This window comes from Tenrec ecaudatus, chromosome 1 (assembly GCF_050624435.1).
Source record: "Tenrec ecaudatus isolate mTenEca1 chromosome 1, mTenEca1.hap1, whole genome shotgun sequence".
Lineage (NCBI taxonomy): Eukaryota > Metazoa > Chordata > Mammalia > Afrosoricida > Tenrecidae > Tenrec > Tenrec ecaudatus.
In genome coordinates, this window is record NC_134530.1 from 223806200 (window position 1) to 223820393 (window position 14194).

The 14194-nt window shown below is 57.1% G+C and overlaps 1 protein-coding gene across 1 annotated transcript in view; it reads left to right on the top strand.

Moving 5' to 3' along the window:
* The window catches only part of SLC60A1 (solute carrier family 60 member 1), a 45605-nt gene extending 32711 nt beyond the window's left edge, over positions 1-12894 (top strand). The window contains exons 4-10 of the mRNA XM_075542256.1: positions 1571-1747; positions 2421-2528; positions 3518-3691; positions 5435-5582; positions 10185-10255; positions 11407-11527; positions 12812-12894. Coding sequence (XP_075398371.1) covers positions 1571-1747; positions 2421-2528; positions 3518-3691; positions 5435-5582; positions 10185-10255; positions 11407-11527; positions 12812-12894 — 882 coding nt within the window. The remainder of the gene's footprint in view (positions 1-1570; positions 1748-2420; positions 2529-3517; positions 3692-5434; positions 5583-10184; positions 10256-11406; positions 11528-12811) is intronic.
* Positions 12895-14194: the final 1300 nt, after the last annotated feature.

A 14194-nucleotide genomic window follows, 5' to 3' on the forward strand; every position in this document is an offset into this window, starting at 1 on the left:
TTCTCCAAGCCGACGTTTTCTGGCTACTCTGGAAAGTTTGAGGAAAACCTAAATAGCTTCAATGTAAATGTGTGTGTGTGTGTGTGTGTGTGTGTGTGTGGTGCTGAGTACACACTTTCTGATAGAAAAGGGACCCTGCCTCTCTCCCAGTTAGACTCATACCCTGGAGGCAGCTTTGTGCACCCCAGGGCAGGCAAGCCAGCTGCTCTGAGGGAGAGACACCTCCAGCACCCACACACTGGCAGCCTCGGAAGCCCCAGGGTGAAGTTCTGCTCTGTCCTACTGGGGTGCTCTGGGTCACAGAATCCTCTCGGCAGCTGTGGGTTGGCTTTGCGGGGCCAGTGTGGACCATCGACAGACAGGGCCTGAGGTGGAGACGGTGCTGGACAGAGAACCGGGCTGCCTGTCTGCCTGCCAGTTTCACCCCGGTATCACCGAGCGCGCTTCTCTCACTGGGCCACTAGCTCATCCTCCTGGTCCCTTCCAGGTCTAGATAAGGCACAACCCTCTGGACAGGCATTGTGGTTATTCATTTCCCCCGGCTCTTTTTGGAGTTTTCTTGAGCAAAAGTAAACTTTTTTTTTTTTTGGTGTGTGTGGTTTGAGTGAATTGGGTCTCCACTCCACCACATGTGAGTGCCTTGTCTTGTCACATGGATCCCAATCTTCCCACTTCCTCCTGCGTTCCCTATTTCATCCTGACCCTTCCTCCCGTCGGAGCTCTCTCTGAGCCAGGGCTGCCCTTCTTCTTTTCAAACGGTTCCAGGCAGCCTCCTTGCTGAGGCTGCTCCTCTTATAAACCTCAACTGAGAGTTGGGCCAAGGGATTGGACTCCATCCCAGGCCTCAAAGAGTCTAAGGATCATAGTCTTGGGGACTGGGGGGGGGCGGTCTTCTTACCAGGCTCTATGTCTGGGGCTGCTTTATTATTTTTAATTTTAGTCCACATTTTTCTCCCTCTCTATCCAGGACTGAGATCCCTTCCAGAGTAGTTGGCAGTGGTAGCCGGGCACCATCTAGTTCTTCTGATCTCAGGATCTTGAAGGCTGGGACTCGTGGGGTCGATTTGCCCGTTGGCCTTCTTGTTTCTAGGAATATTTGATCTCCTTTGCTCTTCTTTGCTCTGGGCAGAGGGAGACCTCCAGTTGCACCTTAAAAAGTAAACAGATCTTGTAGAGCATCTCATGGCCTGCCAGCAGAGACTAGAAGGACCCACCTTGCCCCAGCACTGCTCTGGGTATTCTGGCTCCTCTCCTGTGCCAGCAGAGGTCTGGCAGGAGCCCAAGCTCTGCGTGTGACAAGTACCTATCTCTTTGGGGAAACGCATGCGGTTAAGGTGGGGCTGAAATGACACCAAGCCTGCCTCTACTTCCTACCTCATCAGGGCAGCTGGCGGCATTAGCCAGAGATGCCTCTTAAGTGGGTGCCCTGCAAAAGGGCCAACTTCTTCTGCAGGGTGCTGATGAAGTGTGTGTGGGGGGGTGCCACTGTGAGCCCTGGGCCAGGGATGGGAAGGTGTGGAGGGGCAGGGCTCACCTGATCCTCAGACTGCCCCCTCACCCACACCCCCAGCTCCCAGTGCCTGTGGCTGTACTGCTTCTGCTGTCTAAGGAGCAGCTGCTGACCTGCTGTCCGCAGAGGAGGCCCCTGCTGCTGTCTGCAGATGAGCTTGCCCTGGAGGCGCGGCCCACACAGAAGGAAGACTCCTCCTCGCTCTCCCCAAAGCTCCAAGAGCCAGGTGGGGCTCCAGTGAATCCTCTTCCGCACAGCCCCAGTGGGACAGATTCCAGAACACATGGTCCGATTCTGTGCCCGGTGCTGGGGCCCGAGGCCTACTGTCCTGGGAGAAACCGGGTCTCTGGTTCTCCTGAACACAATGGGGGTCGGAGAAGACCTGCTTTAAAGCCCGTCGAAGAGGGATCCCCCTTGGGCTTCCCATGCTCCTCCCCCAGCATGACTGAATCTCAGTCACAGGCGGCAGAGATTAGAACAAACCCTTGACTGTGCTCTAGAGCAGTGGTTCTCCACCTTCCTCATGCCGTGACCCTTTAATACAGTTCCTCATGTTGTGGTCACCCACCCCAATCATAACATTATTTTCATTGCTACTTCATCACTGTCATTTTGCTATAGTTATGAATCGGGCCACCCCTGCACAAGGGCTGTTGGACGCCCACCCCCCCAAGGGGGTCACGACCCACAGGTTGAGAACCGCTACCTTCGCTGTCTCCAACCTCCATTCTGCCCTGTCCTACCTGTGTGACTCTGGGCAAGTGACCACCTCTCCTCTCGGCACCGTAGTCCTGCCAAGACCACGGAATGGATGTGGGCTGACAGCTGGAGAAGGTGCGAGGCAGGACGTGGGCAAGCAGACAGTGGGGACAAGCTGAAGTCCGCCCCCTTGTCTTCCCCAGAGCACCAGGACCTGTTCAGCTGCTGCCAGAAAAAGAACTTCAAGGGGGCCCCTTACACGTTCTTTGCCATCCACATCACCGCTGCCCTGGTTCTGTTCATGACCGATGGCTTGACGGTGAGCGTGCCCTTGGCTGGGGACCCACCCCCTCTGAGACTCACGTCTGGAGAGCCTCCAGAAAGAAGCCCCAGCCAGTGGGCGGGTGTGTGTGTGTGTGTGTGTGTGATACAAAGCTTTACCTCAGAGACCTGCCTCCAAGACTGCCCCCAGCCCCTGCGCACTGTGGGCCCTGGCAGTGCCGGCGGGGCTGTGATTCTAGTTGTATCTGCACCAGTTCCGTGGATAAGAGGTCAGCTCGCCTGTGAACAGGCTCAGTCCACTCAGGGCCTTGCTCCCCCAATTAGAGGTCATGCCACAGAAAGCCAAGGGCGCGCCACTTGGTGGAATAGATTACAACCCTGGACTCTTCCAGCCAGTGTGGGAACTCGCCCCGGGCGAGGTCTGGGCCCGGCAAGCTGCTCAATGGCACGCATGGCCACACGTCACCCCACTCGCGACCTCCGCCATCCTCCTGTGCACCTTGACTCGGAAATCTCTAGGGTTTGATTAGCGGGTTTAGCATAGCAGGCCAATAAATGGCTTGCATGTGGGGGACTCCCCAGAGAGGAGGGCCAGAGACCCCTTGATGCCCCAGTGGGTCCGACTCGTGAGAGTTCTGGCGGACTGCCGACTCTCAGTGTGACCCGCGTGAGCCCCTTCGCTCACTCTCTCACATGTAAACTGAGAGATGTGTGCCCATGTGTTTGCTTTGGGTTGGAGACAAGCACATTGTGTGCTGTGTTTGAAGGGGTGGGGGTGGGGGGGGCAGCGTCTGTCTGCCCAGCTGCCAGGGATGCTGTGTAGACACTTCCTGAGTCTCTCGACCTCCAGGGGCAGTGGGGTGGGGTGGGGGCGGGCAGTGGTGGGCCCAGTTACGTCTCAGAGCAGGCCCATCTGATCTCGGCTCTGAGCTGCCTTCCCTGTCCCTGGCCTGGGCTTCTGCTGGCGGTGAGGGCTGGGTCTGGTTGGGCTGCAGAAAGGCTCACAGGGGTCTGGTCTCTCCCCAGGGGGCATACTCTGCCTTTGTGTACAGCTATGCAGTGTCCAAGCCCCTGTCTGTGGGGCACAAGGTGGCCGGCTACCTGCCCAGCCTGTTCTGGGGCTCCATCACCCTGGGCTGCCTCATCTCCATTCCCGTCTCATCACACATGAAGCCGACCTCCATGGTGTTCATCAACATGGTAAGGGGGCCCTGCGCTTGCCCGCTGCTGCCACTTGCTTAGGGCTGGCCGGGTGGAGAGAAGAGAGTGTCAGTGGGATGGGGATGCAGGCCACGGAGCCCCTGCCCCTTTCCAAGCTTCAGCTTCTTACCCAGGAGGGGCTGCTGCAGGCAGCGAGGACCCGGTGTGCAGAGCAAGCCCAGCTGGTGACCGGCCAGGAGCAGGAGGGAAGCCCCGGTCCTCCCATGTGCACACAGGCACCCTTCTGGGCATGCAGAGGTCAGGGGTGCCTCAGCACCACCACCTGAGCAAGGGGCTGTGAATCTGCAATTTCTCCTTTTTGTCTTCATCTTGATTCTATTTTTGGTGGCGTTGGACAGAGCAGAACCTGCACCCAGCCAGTCATGGTGTCCCTTTTCCTGCTGCGTCGACTCAGTTCTTCCACTGCCCCCACATCGTCTCTGCCGTGCATTCCCATCAGGCTACACACCACAAAGTCAGCAGTTCAAAACCACTGGGCGCTCCTAAGGAGGATGACGAGACTTTCTCCTGGCAGAAAGCGTCCTGGAAACCCACAGGGGTGATGCAAGTCTGGCCTGTCGGTCGCCGAGTCAGAACGGACTCGATGGCAATGGGTTTGGTGGTTTTACTCAGTGGTACAGTGGTGAAGCATTTGGCTGCAGACCAAGAAGTCAGCAGTTCGAATCCATCAGCGGCTCCCCGGGAGAAATATGCAACAGCTGCTCCTATGGCGAGTCACCACCTCAGGGCCCCTGGGTTAAGCAAAACTGCCCTTCAACAGGAGGACCGACAGTTGTCTACAGGTGCACTGCGTGTTTCACCTGGCTCCACCTTTGGGTGGAGCTTTCGTCTTTGGTAAAGGCTGCTAACAAAACAGAGCTGGGACGGACCCCTCCTCGTCTCAGAAGCAGCCTGGGGGGCTCCTCCCAGAGGGGCTTTCCCAGATTGAAGTGACACGCCTCCATTCTAAAGGAGGCAGAACCAGGCTGTGCGTACAAAGATAAAATACGTAGAATGGGCTAATGTTTTGCTGGGAACAGGTTCCCAAATCAGGCTTGTTCTGACCCAAGAAGCTCCCTCCATTCGAATGCATGGAGATCAGGGCGTGGCCCCCGTTGCCAGGGGCCCAGCGAGGTAGGGAAGGGGCACATGGCTGCCCTTGTTGAGAGTCTGGTCACAGCCCCACAACACACTAACTGCGACTGGTGTCGCTGAATTGAACACGTGAAGAAAGGCTGAGCCGACAGAGGCCCTGCTATCTGCATTTTCACAACGCTTCTCAAACGACAAACAGGACACCTGGGATTGTTCTAACAAAAAGACCCTGATTGAACTAGAGTTGAACCCTCTTGGCATCCTGGGCACTGTTAGGTCAAGGGGCCGCAGGTGGGAATTAACCAGGATCCCCGAGGGCAGATTAGAGTTCGCCCCTGGGAATCAGAGCCCATGGGAATCTGGAGGAAGCCAGGTGAGAGATGATGGGCTTCCCAAAGGGTGGGGGCACTGGGTGGAGCTAGGCGTGCGCCGGCCTTCATCCAGGCCAGGGTAGGAGAGCTGCCATCCCCACAAGTACCACAGGGCGGCGCATTCGACACGCAGCACTGCCCCTGGGACTCCAGAGGACACCTTCCAAGTCCCGGCCCTGCAGCTCGCCTCTGGGACTTTCTGACACCTGGTTCCCCCTCTTTCCTAATGGCTGTTCAGCTTTCCCCTATTTCTAAGGCCCCGTCTCTGCTGTGACAGGTCGGCATCATGACGACGTTCCTGGTGTTCCTCATCTTCGCCTACAACGTCATCTTCCTGTTTGTGGGGACAGCGAGCCTGGGGCTGTTCCTCAGTAGCACCTTTCCTAGCATCCTAGCCTACACTGAGGACATTCTCCAGTACCGCGGTGAGTGTAGACGCTGCCAGCGCCACGCCCACCCTCCTCCCCTCCTCTGCCTGTGAGCTGCAAGGTCAGCACCGGCTTCCAGATCTAAAATGTAGACACACTGCTCACTGCCATCCAGCTGATGCTGGCTCACAGCGACCCCCCAGGACGGGATAGCACTGCCCCTGGGCGGTTCCGAGGCTGTAACTATGGCAAGGAGTAGAAAGAGGGAGTAGAAAGCCTCCTCCTTTCTCTCACAGAGTGGCTGCTGGTTTTGAACTGCTGACCTTGCTGTTTGAAGCCTAAAGTACCACCCAGCCACCAGGGCTCCTCGTCTTCCAGCTAGAAAATCAATACTCCCCACCCAAAATTAAATCAATACCCCAGCTGCTCAGAGAAATGGGTGCACGCCCCTTCTGGCTTTGGTGTGAACAGTTGGGACCCACAGAGCCCCCTCCATTCCGAATTAGACCTGTCTCTGCCTGCTGTCAGGACACAGTGCCGCCTGCAGTACAGGGTGCCCCTTCCCATCATCTTGTTTCCCACCACCACATCGACTGACCGCTGACGTGTACGCTAGAAATTCCAAGTTCAAAAGGAAGGCCAAGTTGCCTAGGAAACGCTCTGGCCTGGGCAAAGGTGTGCCACCCTGTAATTGTTGGCTATGGGAGCTTTGTTGCTGTGGCGGACCAGGACGCTGTTGGAAGTGCACAGGGGCCGCACTGTGACCACACACCTAGACTGCGGTCCCAACACAGCTTCTTTGATGTCAGGAGCCTCTCATGTTCGCCTCTCATCTCCCTCCCCCACCCCCCACCCCCCGCCGGCCTTCCAAGCATATGGAGCAAAGATCTTTTATTTTTAACCAGTTCATTAAAATTAATAATGTTTTGAACATTTAACATTCCCCTTAGAAGTCGCCAGAGCCTCCCTGGAGGGCTGGAACCAGCTATGAAGCTGAGCGATTTCCGTAGAGTGGGCGAGACGGGCTTGGTGATCAACAGTCAGGAGACACAGGAAGGAGAGCTTGGGTCCTTGACCTCTCAGTATAATCCTCAAGGGAGCGAGCACACTGCGGCAGTGGCGGCCGCTGTTAAGAAAAAGAAAGAAAATATCAAGCCTTTCCCACAATAAATGTGCACATTTTTTGCTTTATTTTCAAAAGGGAATTTTTTATAATAAGTCTTTGGATAAATGGAATTGGAAGAGAATGGAATCCCCCCTACACACACACACACACACACACACACACACACACACACACAAATACATTTTGAAGCCTTGGTGGCATAGTGTGGAGAGGTTGGGCTGCTAATCTCAAGGTCAGCAGTTCAAACCTGCGGGACCACTGGTCGAGAGGAAGATGAGGCTTCCTGCTCCCGTGAAGAGTCAGTCTCAGAAACTCACCGGGGCAGCGGCGGTTGTACCCTGTCCTGTCGGGTCGCTCTGAGTCAGAATGGGCTCGACGGCACGGAGTCTGAGTTCACAGCACACGGTAGACGCTTGAACAGCATGGAGTTGAGGGCATCCGCCTCCCACGAAATCCAAATTCAGTGTATCATGTCAGACTGGCCCTTGAACTACACGGCTCTGCAGTGCGTGGCCCACTGACACGCGGGCTTCCTTTCCTGCTATCTTTTCAGGGAGCTCGGGTGTCACCCACTTAAAGGGGGAGAAACAATCCCCATGGGAGTGGGCCCGAGCAGTTAAAGTGTAAACAACATAACCAACTACGGTTCTAAGACAAAGCAGCCGGAGGTCACTTGTGACTGCTTGCTTGCTCCCCAGATCCCTTCTGGGCATAAAAGCATAGACGGTAAAACCTGCCAACGTGGGGCTCTGCCTTAGGTGCAGAACGACATTTCCCACTAGGATGAGCAACAGCAGAGAGACCGCCCTTTGGGGGGTTGGAGAACTGAAGGAGACAGAAAAACAAGGTGGCCCCGTTGAGTTCCGGCTCTCCCAGGCTTCGCTGTATGCACTCTCCAAACCCAGAAGAGATGGCATGGGCTGCTGCAGGCAAGCTCAGCAGTTCAAAACCACCAGCCGTTCTGTGGGAGACAGAGGAGGCTCTCCACGCCCGTCAAGAGTTAGCCGTGGACACCCCCAGGGGCAGGTCTACCTGGTTCGTTAGGGTTGCTCAGAGTCCATATCGACTTGAAGGCAGGGAGGGGGCCTTGTACCTGTAAACCAGTGAGACATGCTCTACACAACAGCTCAGGCCAGAGAAAGCATCAAGGAGTCAAAGGCATTTGGGTCCCCGCAGAAGACGACCCCAAACTGGGGGATTACATGGGACAGCAGAGACGTCCTGACCTGCTGGGAAATGCCAGGTCTACTGCACTGCAACCTTGGCTTGCCTCCCTGGCCGCAGCCTCACCCCCGCCCCCACCTGACCCAGAGGGGCTCAGCCCTGGCTAAATATTAAAGCCATCAGGAGAGCTTGTAACAGGCCCAGATGGATGCCCAAGTCTCATCTCCAGATGGTCTGAGTCCAAGGAGTGGGGCTCCCGGGGTTCTAGTGCACAGGGTGGGGGCCCCTGACGAAGCCACGCAGCCTTCGTCGCAGGCTAGTGTACACCCTTCCTTTCTGCAGCTTCCCCCACCCCAGCCTCAGCCCACCCCAGCCCCAGCCTGCAGTCTGGCCCGGCTTGTTCTGTCCCTCTGCCTGGGATGCCCCCTCCACACCGCCTCGACCCTCCCACCAGGCCCAAACACCATCCTCCAGGAAGCTTCTCGGCCTGGCTCCCTGGAGTCCCAGTGCTCAGGAGCCCGCCTCTCCTGTTCAGCCCGCTCAAAGGGGCTGTGTCTGATGAAAACTGCTCCCCGTGAGTACCAGCAAGGGGACACGAGAAAGAGCAAGTCATCGCAGACCCCAGAGTCATTCCTAACTCGACACTAGTGGCTTCCCCTCTCTGGGCCTCAAGTTGACCACCTGTGGAATGGGCGCGCGCACAGACCGGTTCTGCGCACTGGTGATCAGCTAGAGCGCTGGGTTTAGCAGCTGTCCTGCTCACAGGTGTCCAAGCCGTGTGGACTCTGACCATGTGTCCGAACGGGTGCAGCTCCTGGTGCCCAAAAGGCCCTCCAGGTGCTTTGAATGAACAAAAGGGGTGGGTGGGCAGAGTGCTACTAGACTCGGAGGTAGGAGCAGCCAGGGCTGGCTCGAGGTAGCTTCATGGAGGCAGTGGGAGGTGAGCTCATCCAGCATCTAGAGAGACAAAGAAAAGGAAAGTGGGCTGGGCAGGAAGGGACAGCGACCAGCAGGGCCAGAGGCCGATGGCCACACAACCGAGGCTGAAAGAGCCACAGGCATGGGAAGGCCAGATGGATTGCTTCAGTCCACACACGGAGGGTCTGCTCCCTGCTGGCCCCGGCACTAACTAGCTCTAGACACAGCGGTGGCCTGAGGCCAGGCTGGTCCTCCTCTCAGGGACTTGGGCTAGTGGGCAAGGCTGGCAGAGAGATAGACCTGGGGGCAAGTTGGGGGCGGGGGTTGGCTATGGGAGCAGAGAGAAGTTGCTAGCCCAGGTTTGGGGGCCAGGTTTGGAGATTACTAAAGGAAATCTTTAATAAAAAAAAAAAAAAAACCCAGGCCAACAATTGTCATTGGCTTGACTCTCCTGCTGATCATACCTGTAGGAGATGAGGCCTGTGTTCCAGAAGGTTTTCCATGGGATTGGGTTTTCGGGGATGAATCACCAGGTCTTTCTTGTGAGGCACCTCTGGGGGCGGGGCTGGGGGAGGGCTCAACCCTCCAACCTCAAGATAGCAGCCAAGCACATGTACTGGTGCCAGCCAGCCAGAAACCAAACCAAAGCCGCCGCCACCGAATCTGTTCAAACATACGGCCACCCTGAAGGGCAGGGGAGAGCAGCTTCCTGGACGATCAACACTGACAGGCTCATCTTCACTCCCAGGGGAGCTGGGCGATTCGAACCGCTGACTAGGCAGCCCGAAGCTTACCCCATGGTACCACTAGGGCTCTTGCAAACCCACCCTCCATACACACGCATCCGAGAAGAGGCCCTAAGAAGGGGAGGGTCTGACTGACAGAGGAGGAGGAGGGCTGCTGGGGAGGGAGTGACCGTGGCAGTGAGTTTGCTGGGTCAGGAAGTAGAAGGCCCGCACACCGACTCGAGGATAGCCGGTGAGCAGGTGGGGGAGGCAGGGGGCACTGTAAAGTGTCCCCCATGCAGCGGGCAGCAGCGCAGGGTGCGAGCAGCAGGCTGGTCTGGCTTTGGGCAGGCACTGGGCACCCGAACATGGCTAATGAGCAGCTCACACGTGATAGCCGCGCCTTCCTGCCTCCCTGCAAGGGGTGCTGCCACAGCCCAGTAAACTGAGGCTGGAACCCAAGCCCAACTCAGAAGCCTGGTTTCTATGAGCCCTGTGGCCAGGCCCATTGGAGGCTTGTGGCCCGTCAGTGGCAAACCAGCTGGGACAGCGTCTCTGGCCCACAAGTGAAGGGCTGGCCCTGGCAAGGTTGGAGAAATCCAGAGTAGTCCCCTGGGGCAGCCACCTGGCAGGTGGGCATCCAGAGGGTTCCTGGCAGCAGCCTGGGTCAGGACTGCCGATGTGCGTCCGTCCCCTCCACGTGCCCACCCCCTTCTCTTTGGGCAGGCTGTGCGACCACGGTGCTGGTGACAGGGGCAGGAGTCGGCGAGATGGTGCTCCAGCTTCTGGTTGGTTCGGTACGTGGGAACCTCAGGGGGTTGGGGGAATCTGGGGGGAGGCAAGGGGAGCAAGCTGCAGAGCAGGCGAGAGGGGCTCCCACCTGGTAAGCAGGGCCCACTGTGCCCGTGGTTCCTGTGACCTCTTCAGTGTAAGACCAAGAGAAGTGAGGGCGGGCGGTCCATTGACAGCCTACCTAGGCATGGGCCCAGAGGGGTCTGGGGGTGCTCCTTGGTTCTTACCCCCGAGAAGCATTTGAGCCGCAGCACGGGTTCTTGTCCCTTCTCAGACCTGCATGGGTCCGGCTTTCCTGCCCAATCCCCGCCGTGACCAAGGTGCATCTCTCCCTCGTCCTCCCCAGCACACCTGTGTCTCCTTTATTCAGCCCCTGCCCCTGCCAGCGAGTCGACAGGGCAGCACTGCCCCTATGAGTGTCTGAGACTGCACTCTCTCTCCATGGGGGTAAAAGGCCTCCCCGCCCGGAGCAGCGCCCCCACCCCACCTCCACCCCCCACCTCCAGATGGGTACAAAAACTTGCTCTCTTATCATGCCCTCTGCCTTGAAGCCATGTGATGTCTGGGCTTTGCATCAACGTCATGTAGTCAGAGAGGAAGTGGGGGGCCCGATGAAATTGTGGCTAACTGCTCGTGTGGGGTGATGGCCACGCTCAGTCTCCCACAATCAAAACTTGTAATGGGTGTAGGGGTGCATGCAGGTACACCCCGCCCCCCGCCCCCCCACTCACCCACACAGGCTTGGTTAGGCTTTGTGGACTGTCTATCGAGTCCAACCCACAGCGCCCCCACAGGCCAGAGCGGGACTGCTATATCATCATGGGAGCAGGTGGTCTCCTCTTCCTCCCATGGGGCTGCCTGCCAGCCGGCAACCCTCTGTGCCACCAGGCTCCTTGGATGAGGGCAGAAACACCCAGTATGGTTAGCGTTCCAACGATGCCATGGGCATTTCATAGGATTCCAGAACCCTGAGCAGGAAAGGGCCATAGGGAAGCGACTAGGTCCCAGCTGACCTGGAGCTCTGATCATGGATCGGGGCCAAGACTGCCCTCCTCCCCACGATGCTATTGGTGCCAGGCCTCCACTTGCCCGAAAAGCACCCCACCATGCGGAGTGCAGGGGAGGTCCAGCGCTGTCTCTGTGCCCCCCTCGGCAGGTCTTCCAGGCTCAGGGCAGCTACAGTTTCCTGGTCTGCGGCGCCATCTTTGGCTGCTTGGCTTTTGCCTTCTACATCTTGCTCCTGCTTTTCCACAGGATGCACCCTGGACTCCCATCAGGTGAGGAAAAAGCACAAGAACAGGAAAATGCGGGGGTGGGGGGGCATTTATGGGTCCCAGCCCACCACACATGGTGCTTTGTTCCAAGTAAAATGCAAGGAAATGTTTATTTTCCCACCGTTTCCTTTCCCCCTCTTCCTGCCCCGACCGCTACTGCTCTGGGCTCTCCAGGTAGGTAGGAGCGGGGCAGGCTGACTCACCGCCTCTCCAACGAGAGAAGGGCATAATGGTGACCTTGGCTTCCTGCACCCACCAGGTCACCGAATCAGGCCAGCACTTACTGTGCAGCCTGCTCGGTGCTGAGAGGCAGAGCTGGTCTGCCTGGAACTCAGCCCAGTGGCCCAACTGGCCTGCTCTCTGCAGTTCAGGATTTTGACCCTCGTCCAGATCTCCTTTTCAGAAAGAAGTCCCTTATGGACAATTGGCCAAAAGAAAGCTCCTTCAGGGCAGGAACACCTTCTAAGAATAGTCTCTCCCCTGGGGACCCAGGCAGGGGGAGTCCCAAAGCGGTTTTCCATAATCCGAGCCCAGCCTGCCCTCTGTCCAGAGGCCTGTCTCCCATGGCCAGCCCAGACCAAACCCTCACTCTCGTCCTCTCTGTAAGAGGCCGCATGCTCGGAGCAGGCATCCTGGGGGCTGTGGTTCGACTGCAGGCATACCAACCCTCCCACCACTCAGTTTCAAGGTCGAGAGGGAAACTGGGGGGTCAAAGGCCATCCCCTCCACCTGCATGCTCATGATGGCAGCGGGGGTGGAGAATCTAACCAGGACTCAGCACCTCTGGGAAGGGCACACACTCGGTAAACATGGACTGGACAGCTAATTAGTCACCTGAAGAAGCTCTGCCTGCTAGCACAATGGGGCCTCGGCTGCGGACTGATAAGTTGGCAGTTCAAACCTACCCAGAGGACAGCCCAGAAACCCGAATGGGGGAGTTTCCCTCTGTCACCTGGGCTCTCAATGAGCCAGAACCCACTGGAAGTCACCCAAGAGCAGCACACGGGGCCCTGACTCATGAAAGACAAAAGAAATGTGATTTCCCAAGCTGGGCATTGTCTCGCCCAATGGCCTCCCCCAATACTTGGATCAGAACTGGCAGGTCTGGGGCTGGCGGGGGAGGAATGCTGTGGGTCCCAGCACACCACACATGGTGTTTCAAGCAAAAAGCAAGGAAATGTTTATTTCACGGGGCTCCCTACAGGGTCACAGAATGGCCCAGAAACCAGAAGTCTAAGTGGCTCTTACCTCTGAACATGCTGTCTCCTCTCTCTCTCTCTCTCTCAGCTCCCACCCAAGACAAACCACTCCAGATGGAGAGCCCCCAGTGCTACCAGAGAGAGGTCAAGCTCGGGGAGGGAGACACATGAAGACCTGCTGCCCCTGAGCCTCAACCCAGACCACAGGGGCTAGGAAACCAGGGGCGGAGGTGGAAGCCATCTCTCAGCCTTCTTTGTTCAGCACCTCTCCAGGAATGCCCGAGTAGAAGAGAAGCGATTGGGCCCTGGGGTCTGGGACACACACACACACACACACACACACACACACACACACACACCACACACACCACACACACCACACACACACACACCACCACCCCTTCCCCTCACCACCACCCTCAGGCAAATCATTAGTTTACCCTGTGAGTTAAGCGCCTTCCTCTGGCCTGGCTCAGACTCTCAGGACACTACCTGTCCTGGGAAGGAAGGCGGCAGCCATGCACTGCACCCTGCCTGCTGCTCCGCCCGGGACAGTGCCCTGGGCTTGCCCCCATCTCACCGTGTTGAATTTGGAAGAACTAGGTGAACACTGTCACGCTCACTAGATCATTGCTCTGCGTAGATAGACGTTCACAGCCTTCACAATAAACCCACACTCTTCCTCCCAGGAACACTCAAGGGGCGTTTGTGCTTTTTACCGGTTCCCTGTCTCAAGACCCTCGAGTCTCATTCCCGAGCCTCCAAAACGAAAACTTCCAAAGGAAACCGTGCCCCTTGCTCTCTTTGAACGCTGCTGCCCAGGTACGCTGCTGCTACCTCGGACCTGCTCCTGAGAGCCGGCCGTGAAACAGGGCCATTGGTTAAAGGTTAAACTTCAGGCGCCTCTCTCCGGAGGGGGCTTCAGAAAGGTCATGGGGATAAAGGAGTAAAAAGAGAATGGAATTTGACAGATTTTGAAGCCCCCTTGTGGATAAGTGGTGTTACAAAGGCGAGTGTACTCAAAGCTCACCCACCGCTTCCTAATGATGTGATTACCTGCATCTGGATGCTCTTGAGCTGGGGTCCTCAAGCTTTTTCAACAGCGGCCAGTTCACTGTCCCTCAGACCCGTGGGAGGGCCAGACTATAGTTTTTTAAAAAACTGAACAAATTCCTATGCACACTGCACATTCCTTATTTTGAAGTAAAAATACAAACAGGGCTAAAACACCCAGCGGGCCAGATAAATGTCCTCAGAGGGCCGCATGTGGCCCGCGGGACGTAGTTTGAGGGTCTGTCTGTCCTATCTGAATGGTGGAAATGCCGTATGACGGTGCGCTACTTCGGCAGCTTGAAACCTGCCATGGTGGAATCGTTACACCAGACATTGGCCAAAGCTACAGGTCTTGGTTTTTCTCTCCTCCCCCTGGAGCCCTAGTGGTTCGTAAGTGCTCGGCTGTTCCCTGAAAAGC